General features: G+C 31.9%; 1 protein-coding gene across 1 annotated transcript in view; it reads left to right on the plus strand.

The window, feature by feature from the left end:
* The window catches only part of MS3_00009738 (uncharacterized protein), a 52,142-nt gene that overhangs the window by 28,595 nt on the left and 10,068 nt on the right, over positions 1-13,479 (plus strand). Inside the window, exons 5-6 of the mRNA XM_051218140.1 lie at positions 8,264-8,712; positions 10,081-10,340. Coding sequence (XP_051073002.1) covers positions 8,264-8,712; positions 10,081-10,340 — 709 coding nt within the window. The remainder of the gene's footprint in view (positions 1-8,263; positions 8,713-10,080; positions 10,341-13,479) is intronic.

Below are 13,479 nucleotides of genomic sequence, written 5' to 3' on the forward strand. Positions count from 1 at the left end.
TTATAAGTTGACTTCGATAATATTCATATTGATATGCTGAAAAAAAGTGAAGAATCATTAGACATTTTGTGACTTTTCTTGTTATTTTTAATTAATTCCAATCCAATTCGCCTGTTACTCCTCGTGAAGGAGCACAAGCTGCCCTCCAGCATTCTACATCGAACTCTGTCCTGGGCAATCCTTCCCAGTTATTTCCAGCTGCTATTCATCCTTTTCATGCCTACTTCCAATTCCCGACGCAGTTTGTTCTTCGGTTTTCCGCTTTTTCGTTTCCCTTCAGCATTTCAAGTTAGAACTTGCCTCATGATGCAGTTTGATGATTTCCAGAATGTATGTCCTATCCACTTCCAACATCTTTGCATAATTTCCTCCTTAGTTGAAAGTTGGTTTGTTCTCTCCCACAGTAGGCTGTTGCTGATGTTATCTGACCAATGGAATCCACTATGCTAAATAGACAAATGTTTATACATATTTGTACCTTATTGATAATAGTTGTAGTAGTTCTCCACATTTCAGCTCCGTACAGTAGAACTATCTTGACATTCGTATTGAACATTCTGACTTTGACGTTGGCTGACAGTTGTCATTAAAAATTTTGTGTATCAGTAATATCATGAATTATTTAATCATTTATTCAACTATTCATTAATTAATTACTATCTTCAGTAATCTATCTGTTCAGTCAGTGATGATAATTTGTAAAGATTAATTCTGTCAATTCAGCTAATTTATTTCCGGAAATCACTTGCATAAAATGTAATGAAGTTGATCAGTCTTTACCTTCTCTATTTCTATTCTTTTTTTTAAAATACTTTCAGTATTTATTAAATTGCAAATGCGGGAAATCATATATTACTTATTTTCAATAGTTGAAATTATGAGCCAATTGAAGCTAGACCACTATGAAAAACCTGAAAGTATTGGACGGCTAGATTTTCCGTGGTGGTCTAGCTTCAATTGACTCATGACCTCAACTATTGAAATTACTATAATATCTACAAGAACCCCTTCTGATACTTAGTTATTTATTCATTTACCTGTTTTAATCCCTTCTTTTATTTTTATTATATTCCCTTTGGTTTCTTTTTTTATTGTTATTGTTAACAATGATTTTCATTATTCTTTCCTCTTGTTATTTTTAGGTGTTACCAATTATTTAAGTATTTTGATTCTGTATAAATTAGAGAATATAATTTTGTACGTTTTTTCTCTTCACATATACCTTTGATGATTGAGCATGACATTATACAAGTCTCTGTATATATATGTGGTGAAAAAAAAATAACCTCTAGTAGGGTTAGTTTACATTTGTTTTTTGACTTTGTTCCTATATTCTTTCAGTTTGTCATTCAATCATAAAGAGTTTCATTTCATCATAAAGACTAGCTATTCATGAGTTTGTAGGTATCATTACCAAGGTTTGATTTGATAATTTCGAATAAATTGAGCATTGAGTAGTTTGTTATAAATAAATAATACATTTGTAATATCCCAATGAGTAGAAAAATTAGACTTTCTGACGTTTCGTGACTTATTGTAAGCCACTTCTTCAGAGAATAAATAACCAAATTAAAATTAATCCAAGTTTAAACTTAGATCGGGATATTACAAATATAATATTTATTTATTAGCTATTCGTGTTTAGAACAGAAAAGATTAGATAGAGAAATGTTGAAATTGAGGGATATTAAAGTATTTGAAAATCCATTTATCATATTTAGAATAAATGTGCTGAATCCTTCAGAAAACCAACTATTTACTGATTATTGTGTTACATTTATCTTTAAAATTTGATTTTCCGTTTGTTTGTTTTCTTGCGTCAAATCTGCCCTCAAAAGTTGGTTTTTTTCCGTTTGTTATAACTTGTGGGTTTGCACCCCTATGCATGTACACAACGTAATGATACCGTCAATTAGAGAACAATAAATTGTTTTATCGACCGGATCAATGACGCATAAAACCCGTGGGAGCAGTCTAGAGTAACTATCGGTCCTGCTTCCTGTCTAGCCCAGCCAGTTAGGTTCAGACACAGCAATCTCAGCCTCTGCGATATGAATCGTTTATTTCAGGCATACTGGATTTATATGCCAACCAGACAGACCACATCGTACCATAAAATCGAAAACAACATTTGTACAAGATTGAGCCAAACGTGGCTGTGAATGAGGGAGGTAGTAATTAATAGACAGGGCATAATTCAAGAGTGGTAAATCGTATAATAATAGTTCATACGTCAAAATAAAGTTCATAATAAGCGAGACATGAATATGAAGTTTAGTTATCTAACAATTATACGATAAAAATATACGTATAGTATTAGTCCAGAAATAGATTCCAACAGTTACCATTCATTATTCTCATCGGACATAACACCTTTTTATCCTATTGGTCTATGACTTTTGGTATATCAACTTTCTAGCCCTATTTTCAAGTTCATGGTACATATATTTATTCGTCTCTGTTACTTGCTGAAATTAATTTTCTTTAGTCTTTTCCAAATTAATCATCATTACAAGATTTATCTATTGGAATAGTTGTAGCGTGGAAACAAAAGAAAGTCGTAATGTACATATATCGAAATTTGACCGACAGGTACTACTGTTAGTCCATGGCGCATTAAAATGTTCTATAGTAGTTGAAACAAAAATTCGTTGATAATAAATAAGTGATCTAAAGAAAACTGTCAGAATTATTTCTAATCGAACCGTGATTTAGTAGTTAAAGTGTGGTGTGTACTACTTATATTGTCATAAGTAGTAGATGTTAGTCGTAAACAGAAGGTCTTGAAGCAGAGAGACAAGAGAATCTAACAGTAAAGAATAGAAACAGAATGCAATTTGTATGAAAATGCAAGAACAATGAAGTCTGAGTCATTTTGAGACAGTTAGTTGATATTTCGCTAATTAAGCATTTACTTTATGATTGTAAGATTTATTTAACAAGTCTTGTAATTTTGTGTTAAATACATTCGATTGTCCCCACTAGTGTTCTTGTTCACTACAAAAGTATTCGACTTTTTTGATAATCGGGTTTCAGGTTCCAATTTAGCATTAACAGCTTCACTTTAGGGATCCCGCTAGTTTCATTAGCTGTCATTCAAGAAATGTATGGCACAAATTTGTCGGGGACGTTAGATCCCCAGAACTCACTTGGGAAAGGACCTAATTTTGCAATTTTATTTAGAAAATTTGAATTTCTTTGTTTTCACGCCAAAGGCGCTCTTGTCACCTTCATGTCATGTTTCCCACTGGGAAATATCTTAAATGCTATTGGTCCGTTGCGTCTTTTAGTATGCTATCTGGTAATTCTCCCCAAGGACGGTTTTGTACTGCATATATACGTTTTGAATTGTTTGTTGTTATCGCTCATTTCTGGCTGTTTCGCAGAATATACTTCCCATTCCAAGCTTGAACTTCTCCCTCTAGTTAGCTGGGCTGGGACTCATCAATAGCTTTGGTCACCGAGTCTTGTTCTCGTTCGCCGAATAAGTGAACTCGTGATAGCTTCAAACCTAGCGAATCTTCGAGTGCATAAACGCGTATTTTGCTAAGGTGTTATTTTAAAAGTAACAGCTAATAATGATCAAATTTTCCTTTACCGCATAGATGATTATAAACTATTATCAAGCTGTAGGTCATATCTTTTGTATAGAGCCTTACATTGTCGTATTTAGTTACACACAGTACATGTAAATCTCAAAGTACTGCACACACAAACACTCTCAACTTTCTTGATTCTTGGTAGTCAATGTTGTAGCCTACATAATTGACGAAATGTTTGGATGCTGGATATATAAACACAAGATTAATAACTGTATGGTACTAAGTAAATGGATTTCAACCAATTAAGTCATCGGTTTTTATGACGTTTTTGAGAACTAGACAGTTGAATGAATTTTGATTAATTAACTTGTAAACTCTACAAGATAAAATATAACTCCTTAGTAACATTTAGTTATCTTAGGAACGAAGATAACTGCTAATCGGACAGATGAGAGAAAATTCAATACTTATTAATTCTTTCATGTAAGGAATCATATTGAAATTTCACATTGATTCTTCATTTTCAGTTTATTATCAATCTGATAGCTTTCAGTTCTCATAGAGATAATGCATAACCTTTGGATGAGTGGTTTAAGAGTCAAGTTACTTTTTTTCAATGTAGTTGATTTTTGATTGTCTGTAAATTCTTCTCAGAACTTCAGGAAGTTCATCTAGATGCTGGCCCACTATGTGATTACTGGATTATTCTTATTACTATTATCATAGGTGTTCTAACAAGATTCGTTTATGTTAAGGATTGTGTTCACCTCTTAAGTTTAGATTTAGTGAGTCACATTTCATCACTGACACAATCTATTAATTATAATCCTAATTAGTTTGTTTGTCACCAATGTATAAGATTAATAATCCAATTAATGTTTCAGTAGAACTCCTCCACACACACACACACATCAGAAAACAAACTACTGTTGTAGTACGTTAGAAACCCTCCCCTATTTCATTTACTCTTATATACGAACATTGTATACTGTCGTAGTAAATGATTATCTTCTTGATCACTTAGTCGTGTTTGTTTTTTAATCCGTGATTATTACTATTGCATTTGTACATAATTATAATTAACTAAAGGAAACCAAATTTAATACCTTTACTTTTATTATACGATAAAGTTTTATTCTATTTACTTAATCCATGTTAAAACGGACGTTATTACACTTAGCTTAACGTTGCGAACATAATTAACAGATTTCGATCATAACCTAGTATCGACTACTGTTTAGCGAACTAGTTAATATATTGTTTGTAATGAAAATAAGATCAACTGGTAACTTCTTATGAGTCTTCTAATACAAAAGATAAATTATGCATAATTTTACTATTCTAAAAAGAAAAAAAAAAACAAACACTGGAATAGGTAAAAATTGACCAACGATTTAATTTTCTTCATCCGTCCACATTTGTCGTGGCATAAACTTAATGATAACCAGTTTTTAATCCTTGATGTAAATATCTCAATCTTTATTGGAGGGTAGTCGCATCTGAATAACCTGCTTTTTAACATCTTTGACTGTATTACCGGTGATGCAAGTCTGGATACCTTGGATAACGTTAGTTCTGTCATGATAATAGGTAGTTTTTTTATTTGTAAGTGTCGAAATTACGCGAAATTTAGATCTAATACGTATAAAATCTTTACACAGCATTTAATAATAAGATTCCTGACTATTAGTGTTAATTACAAGATAAATTGTAAGTCTTGTAGTTAGTGTATAAGAAATTTATAACATATAGTTACATACTTTAAGTTGCGTAATCGTTTGCATCAGTGTAAGTGTATTCGTTTCTTCGCAGTTCTCAGCTTCGTCAACTCCTATACTTTTTATGTTTGTTTAAAGCAAAAAAATTATATGAGATCTTAGATCGTTAGTTTAATAATTCCCAGGACAGAGTGGGTTGGAGAATGCTAGTCGGCGGTCTATGCTCAATTAAGAGTAACAGGCGTAAGTAAGTAAAGTAAAAAGTAGTTTAATAATTACATGAACTAATTTATTAGTTTTTGTTAAAAAAATTGACTGAAAATTCATGAAATGTTAATGGCTGTTTATGCAGGTAACAGAATACAAGAAATTGTACCGAGTATTTTCAGTATGAGCGGTTAAGACTGCATAGTTAAATTATGGTTAGAAAAATGTATGATATCCTATATTGATAAAAAACATCGAATGTGTGCTGTTCGATATATTTTCCGATCATGGATTCACTATCTAAATGATTAGTAATGACAAAAATTCTAGAAAATCGTCTGTATTTACAATTCTAGAGAAATATTTAGTGTTGTTAGGTAAAGTCTAACTTCCGTTGACTTGTAGGGGGTTTCTATTTTTCATAATGTAAACTGAAACAGGGTAAGTGTAATGTTATAAGCTAAGAGTTTTTTGTAGATGAAAAAGATAAAAAAATCCTCTTACCATAAACTTTGTAAGATAATCCTTTCCATATTTATTGAACACATAACTTAATTATTTTATATAAAGCGATAGCCTAGTAGTTGTAACATTTAGAATTTTATTCCATTAGAGTTACATATTCATACTGTATGTTATTAGGAACAATTAGATTGGTACAGTAGCAACTCTCAGTTGACGAAATGTAACTGAATGTTCATAGTTTATAAATCTGTACATAGATTACTGAATTGGTTTGATTAATATATTGAGATTTATGTTGTTAATATGTTCACTGTTTACACTGTCCTTCCACCTATTTAATTCATTTAGTATGAGTTATATTATACATGCTAGCTTAATTACATTATTAAGAGTAAACAACTCTGTATTGATTACTAACGAATTGTCTATTAGAACTGTGAGCTAATTTTTTTCTTCACTGGATATAATACATGTTCATACTCGATTGAAAGAAAATATACATTTATATACTATCTGTTTTATGTGTATGCTTCTTTCTAAATGGCAAAGTCAACAAACATAACAAACAGATCCATTGCATATATGTATTTTTTTCTCGAACTGGAATTAGCTGGAAGGTTAGAGATTATCAATTAAAGAGCACTGGATAACAATTTGCATCAGTTTAAAACTATATATGGTGAGACTATAATTTATGGACGACCTTCAAGAGACACCAAAGTGACCTTGAGAGTGTCTACCTACTTATTGGAGTTAAACGAGGGTTATAAAGTAGTTTGAAGAATAAGGATTATGATTCACAGTTGATGTTTAAGGTTAGGAATTAGATTTACGGTTTTTCATAACGAACTAACAGCTAAAATTTCAAGACGCTATTCGGCCAAATGGGTTAATGAATTTCGTGTCAAAATCCAAGACCTGCTATTCTAAATTTGATTGGTTCGTCCATAAATTATAGTCTCGCCCTATATATATACGAGATCAAAGTTCCACCATCAGGTCATGTGGTGAAAAAGACATATTTAAACAACTGGAATCCAATAAGATTTCATCCATAAGTTTTATTCAGTTCGTACTGTAAAGTGATCGTCATCTGATTTCATCGTCTAGATAAGTATCTCACGATCAACCTGGTTAGTTTCATAGTTCATGAATTATTAGGAGATCCATCTCAAAGTTGGTCATTAATAATGATTGGCTTGTAGTTTGTGAAAACTTTGTTCATTTAAAGATGGTTTAACATTGTCAAGTTAAAATCACAGTTTCGAACTTCATTTGATTATTGTTCCATAGACTGTTATCATATAATCACAGACATTATCAGCTTATTCTTATCTTAATATTCGATAAAAATCCTTTCCTATTGGGATTGTTATCACCTTTTTTGCCACTTCAGTTCTGGTGTGGTCCTCAAGGTAATTGTATCAATTAAATTCATAAGAAACTAGTAGAAGGAGGTTAGATGAAAACCCAATGAGGTTAAAACAAAACACTACATAAGTTTATGAAAGCATTAAATACTGGACTGAGCTATATTGATAATTGCAGAGGACGTGGTTTGGTTTTGTATGGTTTGTGGGCTGAAGTCCCCAAGGACACGGCTTAAAATCATTTGCATTCACCCTATCTCTCCCCCCCCCTATGTCTTCGGATTCTGTTATCTGTAACTTAACTTCAAATTATATTCTTCAATGTTTAATCTTTCTCACTATTATTAGTACTACTATTATTTAGACTTCTTTTCGATACATGTTATTGATTTCATCTCGTATTGATCTGATGCTAAAACTTCAACTAGGAAATGCTCATTTCAGGATCTAGGTTAATTATAACTGATTCCATGTTTTTCAGACTTTAATCTGATGGCTTTTTTTATAACCCTTTATGCATAGTATGTGTGTATACGTTTGTTTTAGTCCAATTGTTTTTTTTATCGTGATATCGTGTGCATAGTAGGATTTTTAACTACTAGTTTTATGTGTAAATGATTTTCTCTCCACCACCATGGATTGATATCGTTCATGGTATTATGATGAACTAGTGAACAGTAAATAGCTATTTCACCTTAGTATGAGACGCTTCTATTTTGGAAAAATGCTTCCTTATCTTACCTATAGTCAAAGAATGAAGATCAACTCTGAACTGCAGGTATATCCAGCTGACGAGTCCCAAATAGGACAAAACTCGCGTCTTGAATTTTATTGCTAGCCACCATCCACCTCTGGTTATAACAATCCACAGGCAGTTTTATTTTCTCTACTGTATTGACTTTTAATTCTTTACCTTGCAGCCTTGAATATGCTAAAACAGTTTTTTTCTGATTTATTTCAGAAAACAACCGGAACCCAATGAATTGGCAAATTATGAATATCAAGATCATGTTAATCAATCTAATCAAATAAATAAATTGATAACTGCTACTACTCTGACTAATAATAATAGTAGTGGTAGTAAAGATCCTGGTGCATTTGAAACACATCGTCGTCAACTATCTTCTACATCATCAATCAGTTTAGGTTATGCTACAGGTCCTGGAACAATTGCAACTCCCTCATCTGCCTCTTCATCATCTACTAGCTACGGTTATGGTTATGGATATGTCGGTTCAGGAAGTTTAGCGAGTTATGCAAGTACTAGTAGCAGTGGAAGTAGTGTTGGTAATGGTCCAATTAATGGTAATTATTTGAGCACAATGCATCGTCTTAGTAATCAAAATTTGAGGAATCCATCTTTAACTGGAGAGTCTATCAGTAGTAACTGGTCAGGTTTGAATTCTCAAGGTCAGTGTTAAATAATAAAACCACTAAAATATTTGATTAATGATTTGAATATCTAATGTATTAAGTTTTAATCTATGTAAATTAATGAAAATATCATTTAAAATGAGTCGATTTTCATTACTATATAAATATTAACTTGGAAATCGTTTATTTAGTTTCTATGTTAGTTCAGCAAATAATCAAGTGAAGAAACTTGCTTATTATTATTCAGTATTCATGTTTCATAAGTACTCTGTGCATACGAAACTCTTTTAATCAATGTAGAAATAAAATAATGTAATAGGCTAAAGCATATAAACAGTGCTTTAAAAACAGAGTCGTTATCAGAAAGCTAATACTTACTTACTTACTTGCGCCTGTTACTCCCAATGGAGCATAGGCCGCCGACCAGCATTCTCCAACCCACTCTGTCCTGGGCCTTCTCTTCTAGTCCCATCCAATTCTTGTTCATTTTTCTCATGTCTGTCTCCATTTCCCGGCGTAATGTGTTCTTTGGCTCAGAATCGATCAAAATGGCGTAGCTGTGTACACTTTCTGTCTTCCTCTAAACTATGAGATTAAAATTACTTTATATCTTTCTATCAACCAATTCTTTTTTCCTGTGCTATATCCTTATATACAATCTTTCTTTTATGTATTACAACCATTGAATTAACTACTTCTATGAATTCGGTGTTCATCTTGTTGTGCTAATGAGGTGTGGCAACTTGGACCGATGCATATATGTGCCTGGTCCTACGTTGTAGTTGAATGACTGACTGAATGCAGTAGCACATAACAAGAAGAGATAAAGAAGTTCACATTTGAACACTTATTGATTTTTGTGTTGGTTGTTTGAATCTTCCATTTGATGTTTAGGACTTCAATTAATCAGTCTCTTACTGTCATACGTACATTATGTACGGATTGCCTCGATATTGCCTTTAGTCATAAACGTTATAAGCAGAGATGGTGGTGGTGGTGGCTAACAGTGGAATATCGAGGTAATTCTCACAGAATAGACATTTGCCATTAAGAGACTGATCAATTGGAAGATTCAAATAACGAATACAAAAATGAATTAAAACTTCCACAAACTTATGGAACATTGTCAATCAAGTGTTAGTCATTAAAAACATCTGAAAATTTATGTTTCACACTAATTATTCATTCATTATATTTCTCAATAATTGTAATAAGAATTTCCAAAACATTTAAAATACTAACTTAACAGTATAACACTATGTAGAATCTACAATGAAAATGGTACTTATTACTTAACATTGTCGTTTTCTTTTTATAAATTTAACACATTTATCGTAATTTTTGTTTTCACTTGTACAAAATAAAGTTTCATGTTTTCTCTTTTTTTTCTTCTATTCTTGACAGTTTCTCGTGAAATTGTTAATCATTCAAGTGTTGCTGTTAGCACAAACAGTTCAAATTCATCGTCAGTGTTAACAACATCAGTACCGGGTAATAATAATAATAATGATCAGAATAATGACGAAGAGTTAGCTAAACAGTCAGAATCATCTGGATTAGCTGCTATGCTACAAGAAGCTATTGCTGCACGTAAACGTAATAAAGAAAATCGATGTAATGCTTCAGTAAGACCAAGTATTAATTCAACTTCTTGCAATAATCCGGTAACTATTATCAATTAAAATATATGATCAAATTGATTAATTTGATGTATTCCATCATAATTTTTTATAGGTGTATACTTTTGCTACGGAAACCACAGAAGCTGATAAACAATTCATATTCCTATCGTATAGTAGTATGGTATAGGAAGGAACGAGATTAAATCAACTGCGACGAACTTTTGATCAGTTCTCAACCAATCAGAAATCATCTTTTATAAATGGATAGTTAGTGAAAAAGCAAACAGTAATGTCACATCGTGTAGACAGATTTACATTTATATAAGTCTTCTACTGTTTGATCTGGCTGTATATTGAAAAGCAATGATAAGAAAAGTCTTCCTTATGGATATTGATTATATGTTTTACCTAACCCCTAAAAAAGACCCTAGTAGTAGGGCTTTTATCACAAATTGATATCTGCTGAAATACAAAAGTTCTCTGTATTCAAATAGATGAATGTAATTACTTCAAATATCCATGAGGTATTATCTAAATTTCTTGTTTGTGAGTTATATTACCACTAGGTTAAGATTATGAATCAGGAATAAGCATTTAAGGATAAGATGTAAGGATAGTATTGATTTGCCTGTTATATAAAATGTACATAAATAGAACAAAACACTTGATACGTTTAACACAATGATTTTTACTTTATGGTGGTTTTCGGTAATTTTTCATTATAATTTTGAACATTTTGAGTAGTATACAGAGATATTGTTGCTTATTGTTATGGGTATTATTTGAATTTTATTCAAAATATGAAAAGTCGCTTTCTCGATTCTAATTAATTCATCCTCATCTTATACTTTAAGTGATAAACTAAGTCAACTTACGTATGTGTGCTCAAAACTTATGTTTCGTAACGTCGTGTATACATTTAATGCCTATTTAGAGAATGATTATTGTCGTTCATTTTATAGTGTTAGAATTATCTCAATCTATTACAAGAATTTCGATGCCTGTCAATATCAGTGTTGTAATGACTGTAAATCATATTCATTGATATCGTTTGATAAGTTTCATCAATTAAGATCTTATAATTATTTCTCTACTAAGCGTGCACTATTTTGGTTATACCCTAGCATCCCAGACTTAACCAGTGATACGCTCCTATTGGGAAATTCATTTATGAGTTAACGTTAAAATAAATTGTGACATCTATTTCTTCTCAAGATTCATTTTCCCACATTCTGTTGCCCAATTATCATAATAGAACAATAACACAGCAGACAGATAACTTGTATGGTAAAACTCACAACTCAAACTAATGTGGTAATACAGTTTATTTTTCTGACCTCACAACGAAATAAATGAGAAATTACTATACATGGAAATAACTACACTGTATGTGAAAGAAAACTAAGTAACAAGCCCATAATCAATTTACACTAACTTATGAAAAGTAAGACACAGATCAAGAGTTTATGCGCCAAACGAAAGCTTTCAACTAAAATGATATTATTGTATAGTAATCCAAGTGTCTTATAATTACACAATAAAAGCACAGACATTAATCCTTGATAAAATAATCCCGAAAGTTGTATTTTCACACTGTAGCAACTATCAAGAGTGATATGCTTTCTGCAAGACCCTAGAATTCAGTGTTAGGTTGCCAGAGAGGTCATGGGTTTTTAACTCCCGAAAAGTTTTAAATTGGAGTGAAACATCTATATGGTACACCTGTTTTCAATAGTTCTTCAGGTGATATCACTTCATGACCAAGGTCATCTTCGCGTATATCTTAGTGATCTCATTCCGTGCCGATATAATGTGACAGTTTGAACCAAAATATATATATCCTAGGTTCTATTTCGCTGATAGCTAACTAACTGACTACTCAGATTTTAGTTGTAATCTCCTGATCAAATAGTATAAAGAAACTTTATCCTAAATAGTATGTTATTACTGTAGATTCTGTATACTTAAATGGATTAAATTTTTACGAAAGAAACTTATCCATTCTAGATTTTGGACATATCAGAATTCATGATTGTCACAATATTTGTGAACTATGGAATTAAGCCTACTCTTTTATAGTTTGTAATATGTGTAGGATCTAAGAAGTACATAGTTTAAATTTGTAGTTATTCTGTTCATCTACATTAAACGTGAAATACATACTTAGAATTATGTGTATATGAAATCCACAATTACAAAGTAGATCTAACAATAACTAATTTCCAGTTGGTAAATTATTATTTAATCTGAATGAAAGTTCTATGTATTTTGTCTATAAAAATATTTCATACAGTTATTTGGGGAAAAAACACATTATCGGAAGGGTTTTTGTGAATGTTATAGCAATTTCAGTGGTTGAGATCATGTGTTAATGAAAGCTACATTGGAGTTCTAATTAGAAGCAGTGGCCAATGGAGTTCAACTGGGTCTGTTGTAAGATAGTAACTCACTGAAGACAATGGTGGATGTGTCGCTCAGTTTTGTGGATTAGTTGAAGTTGGACATTAACACAGTTAGATGCCGGCTCAGTGGTCTAGGGGTTAAGCGTTTGCGCGCGAGACTGATAAGTCCTGGTTTCGTATCCCACGGAAAGGATCGTGGATGCGCCATGTTGAGGAGTCCCATACTAGGACGGGACGGCCGTCCAGTGCTTCCAGGTTTTCCATGATGGTCTAGCTTCAATCGACTCATGAATTCAGCTATTAAATAGTGACGAATTAGATTTTTTCTGTGACTGAAATCTGTCTTGTAAGTTTAAAGCAAAACTCGTATTATCTTAATGTCTTTATGATTTAATGTCACCCAAAGTTTATTGATAAATATATTTACAACGATAGTGGGGAGTGGGTAAAGATATACATTAAATTGTGCAAAACATAATTCACTTTTGTAGACACACACTTTCTGTATGGATTGCAGTTTACAATCCGTCAATTCGCAATCATCTTAGAGTCTGGTACTTGTCTATGTTAACCCATATATTCATACCACATCATTTTGATGAGATGAATTTGAAAATATAAATACTAAAGGCAGTCAAAAAATTGTAGCAGCAATGATAATGTGAAAACTAAACATTTGTAAAAGATACAGAACTAGAAACCATATCTGAAGAAGTATTGAGACTCAAGGTCTAGAGTAATATAAAGAGTCTACCCATCTGCTCGATTATGGTTAATTT

The sequence above is a fragment of the Schistosoma haematobium genome, chromosome 1 (assembly GCF_000699445.3).
Source record: "Schistosoma haematobium chromosome 1, whole genome shotgun sequence".
NCBI lineage: Eukaryota > Metazoa > Platyhelminthes > Trematoda > Strigeidida > Schistosomatidae > Schistosoma > Schistosoma haematobium.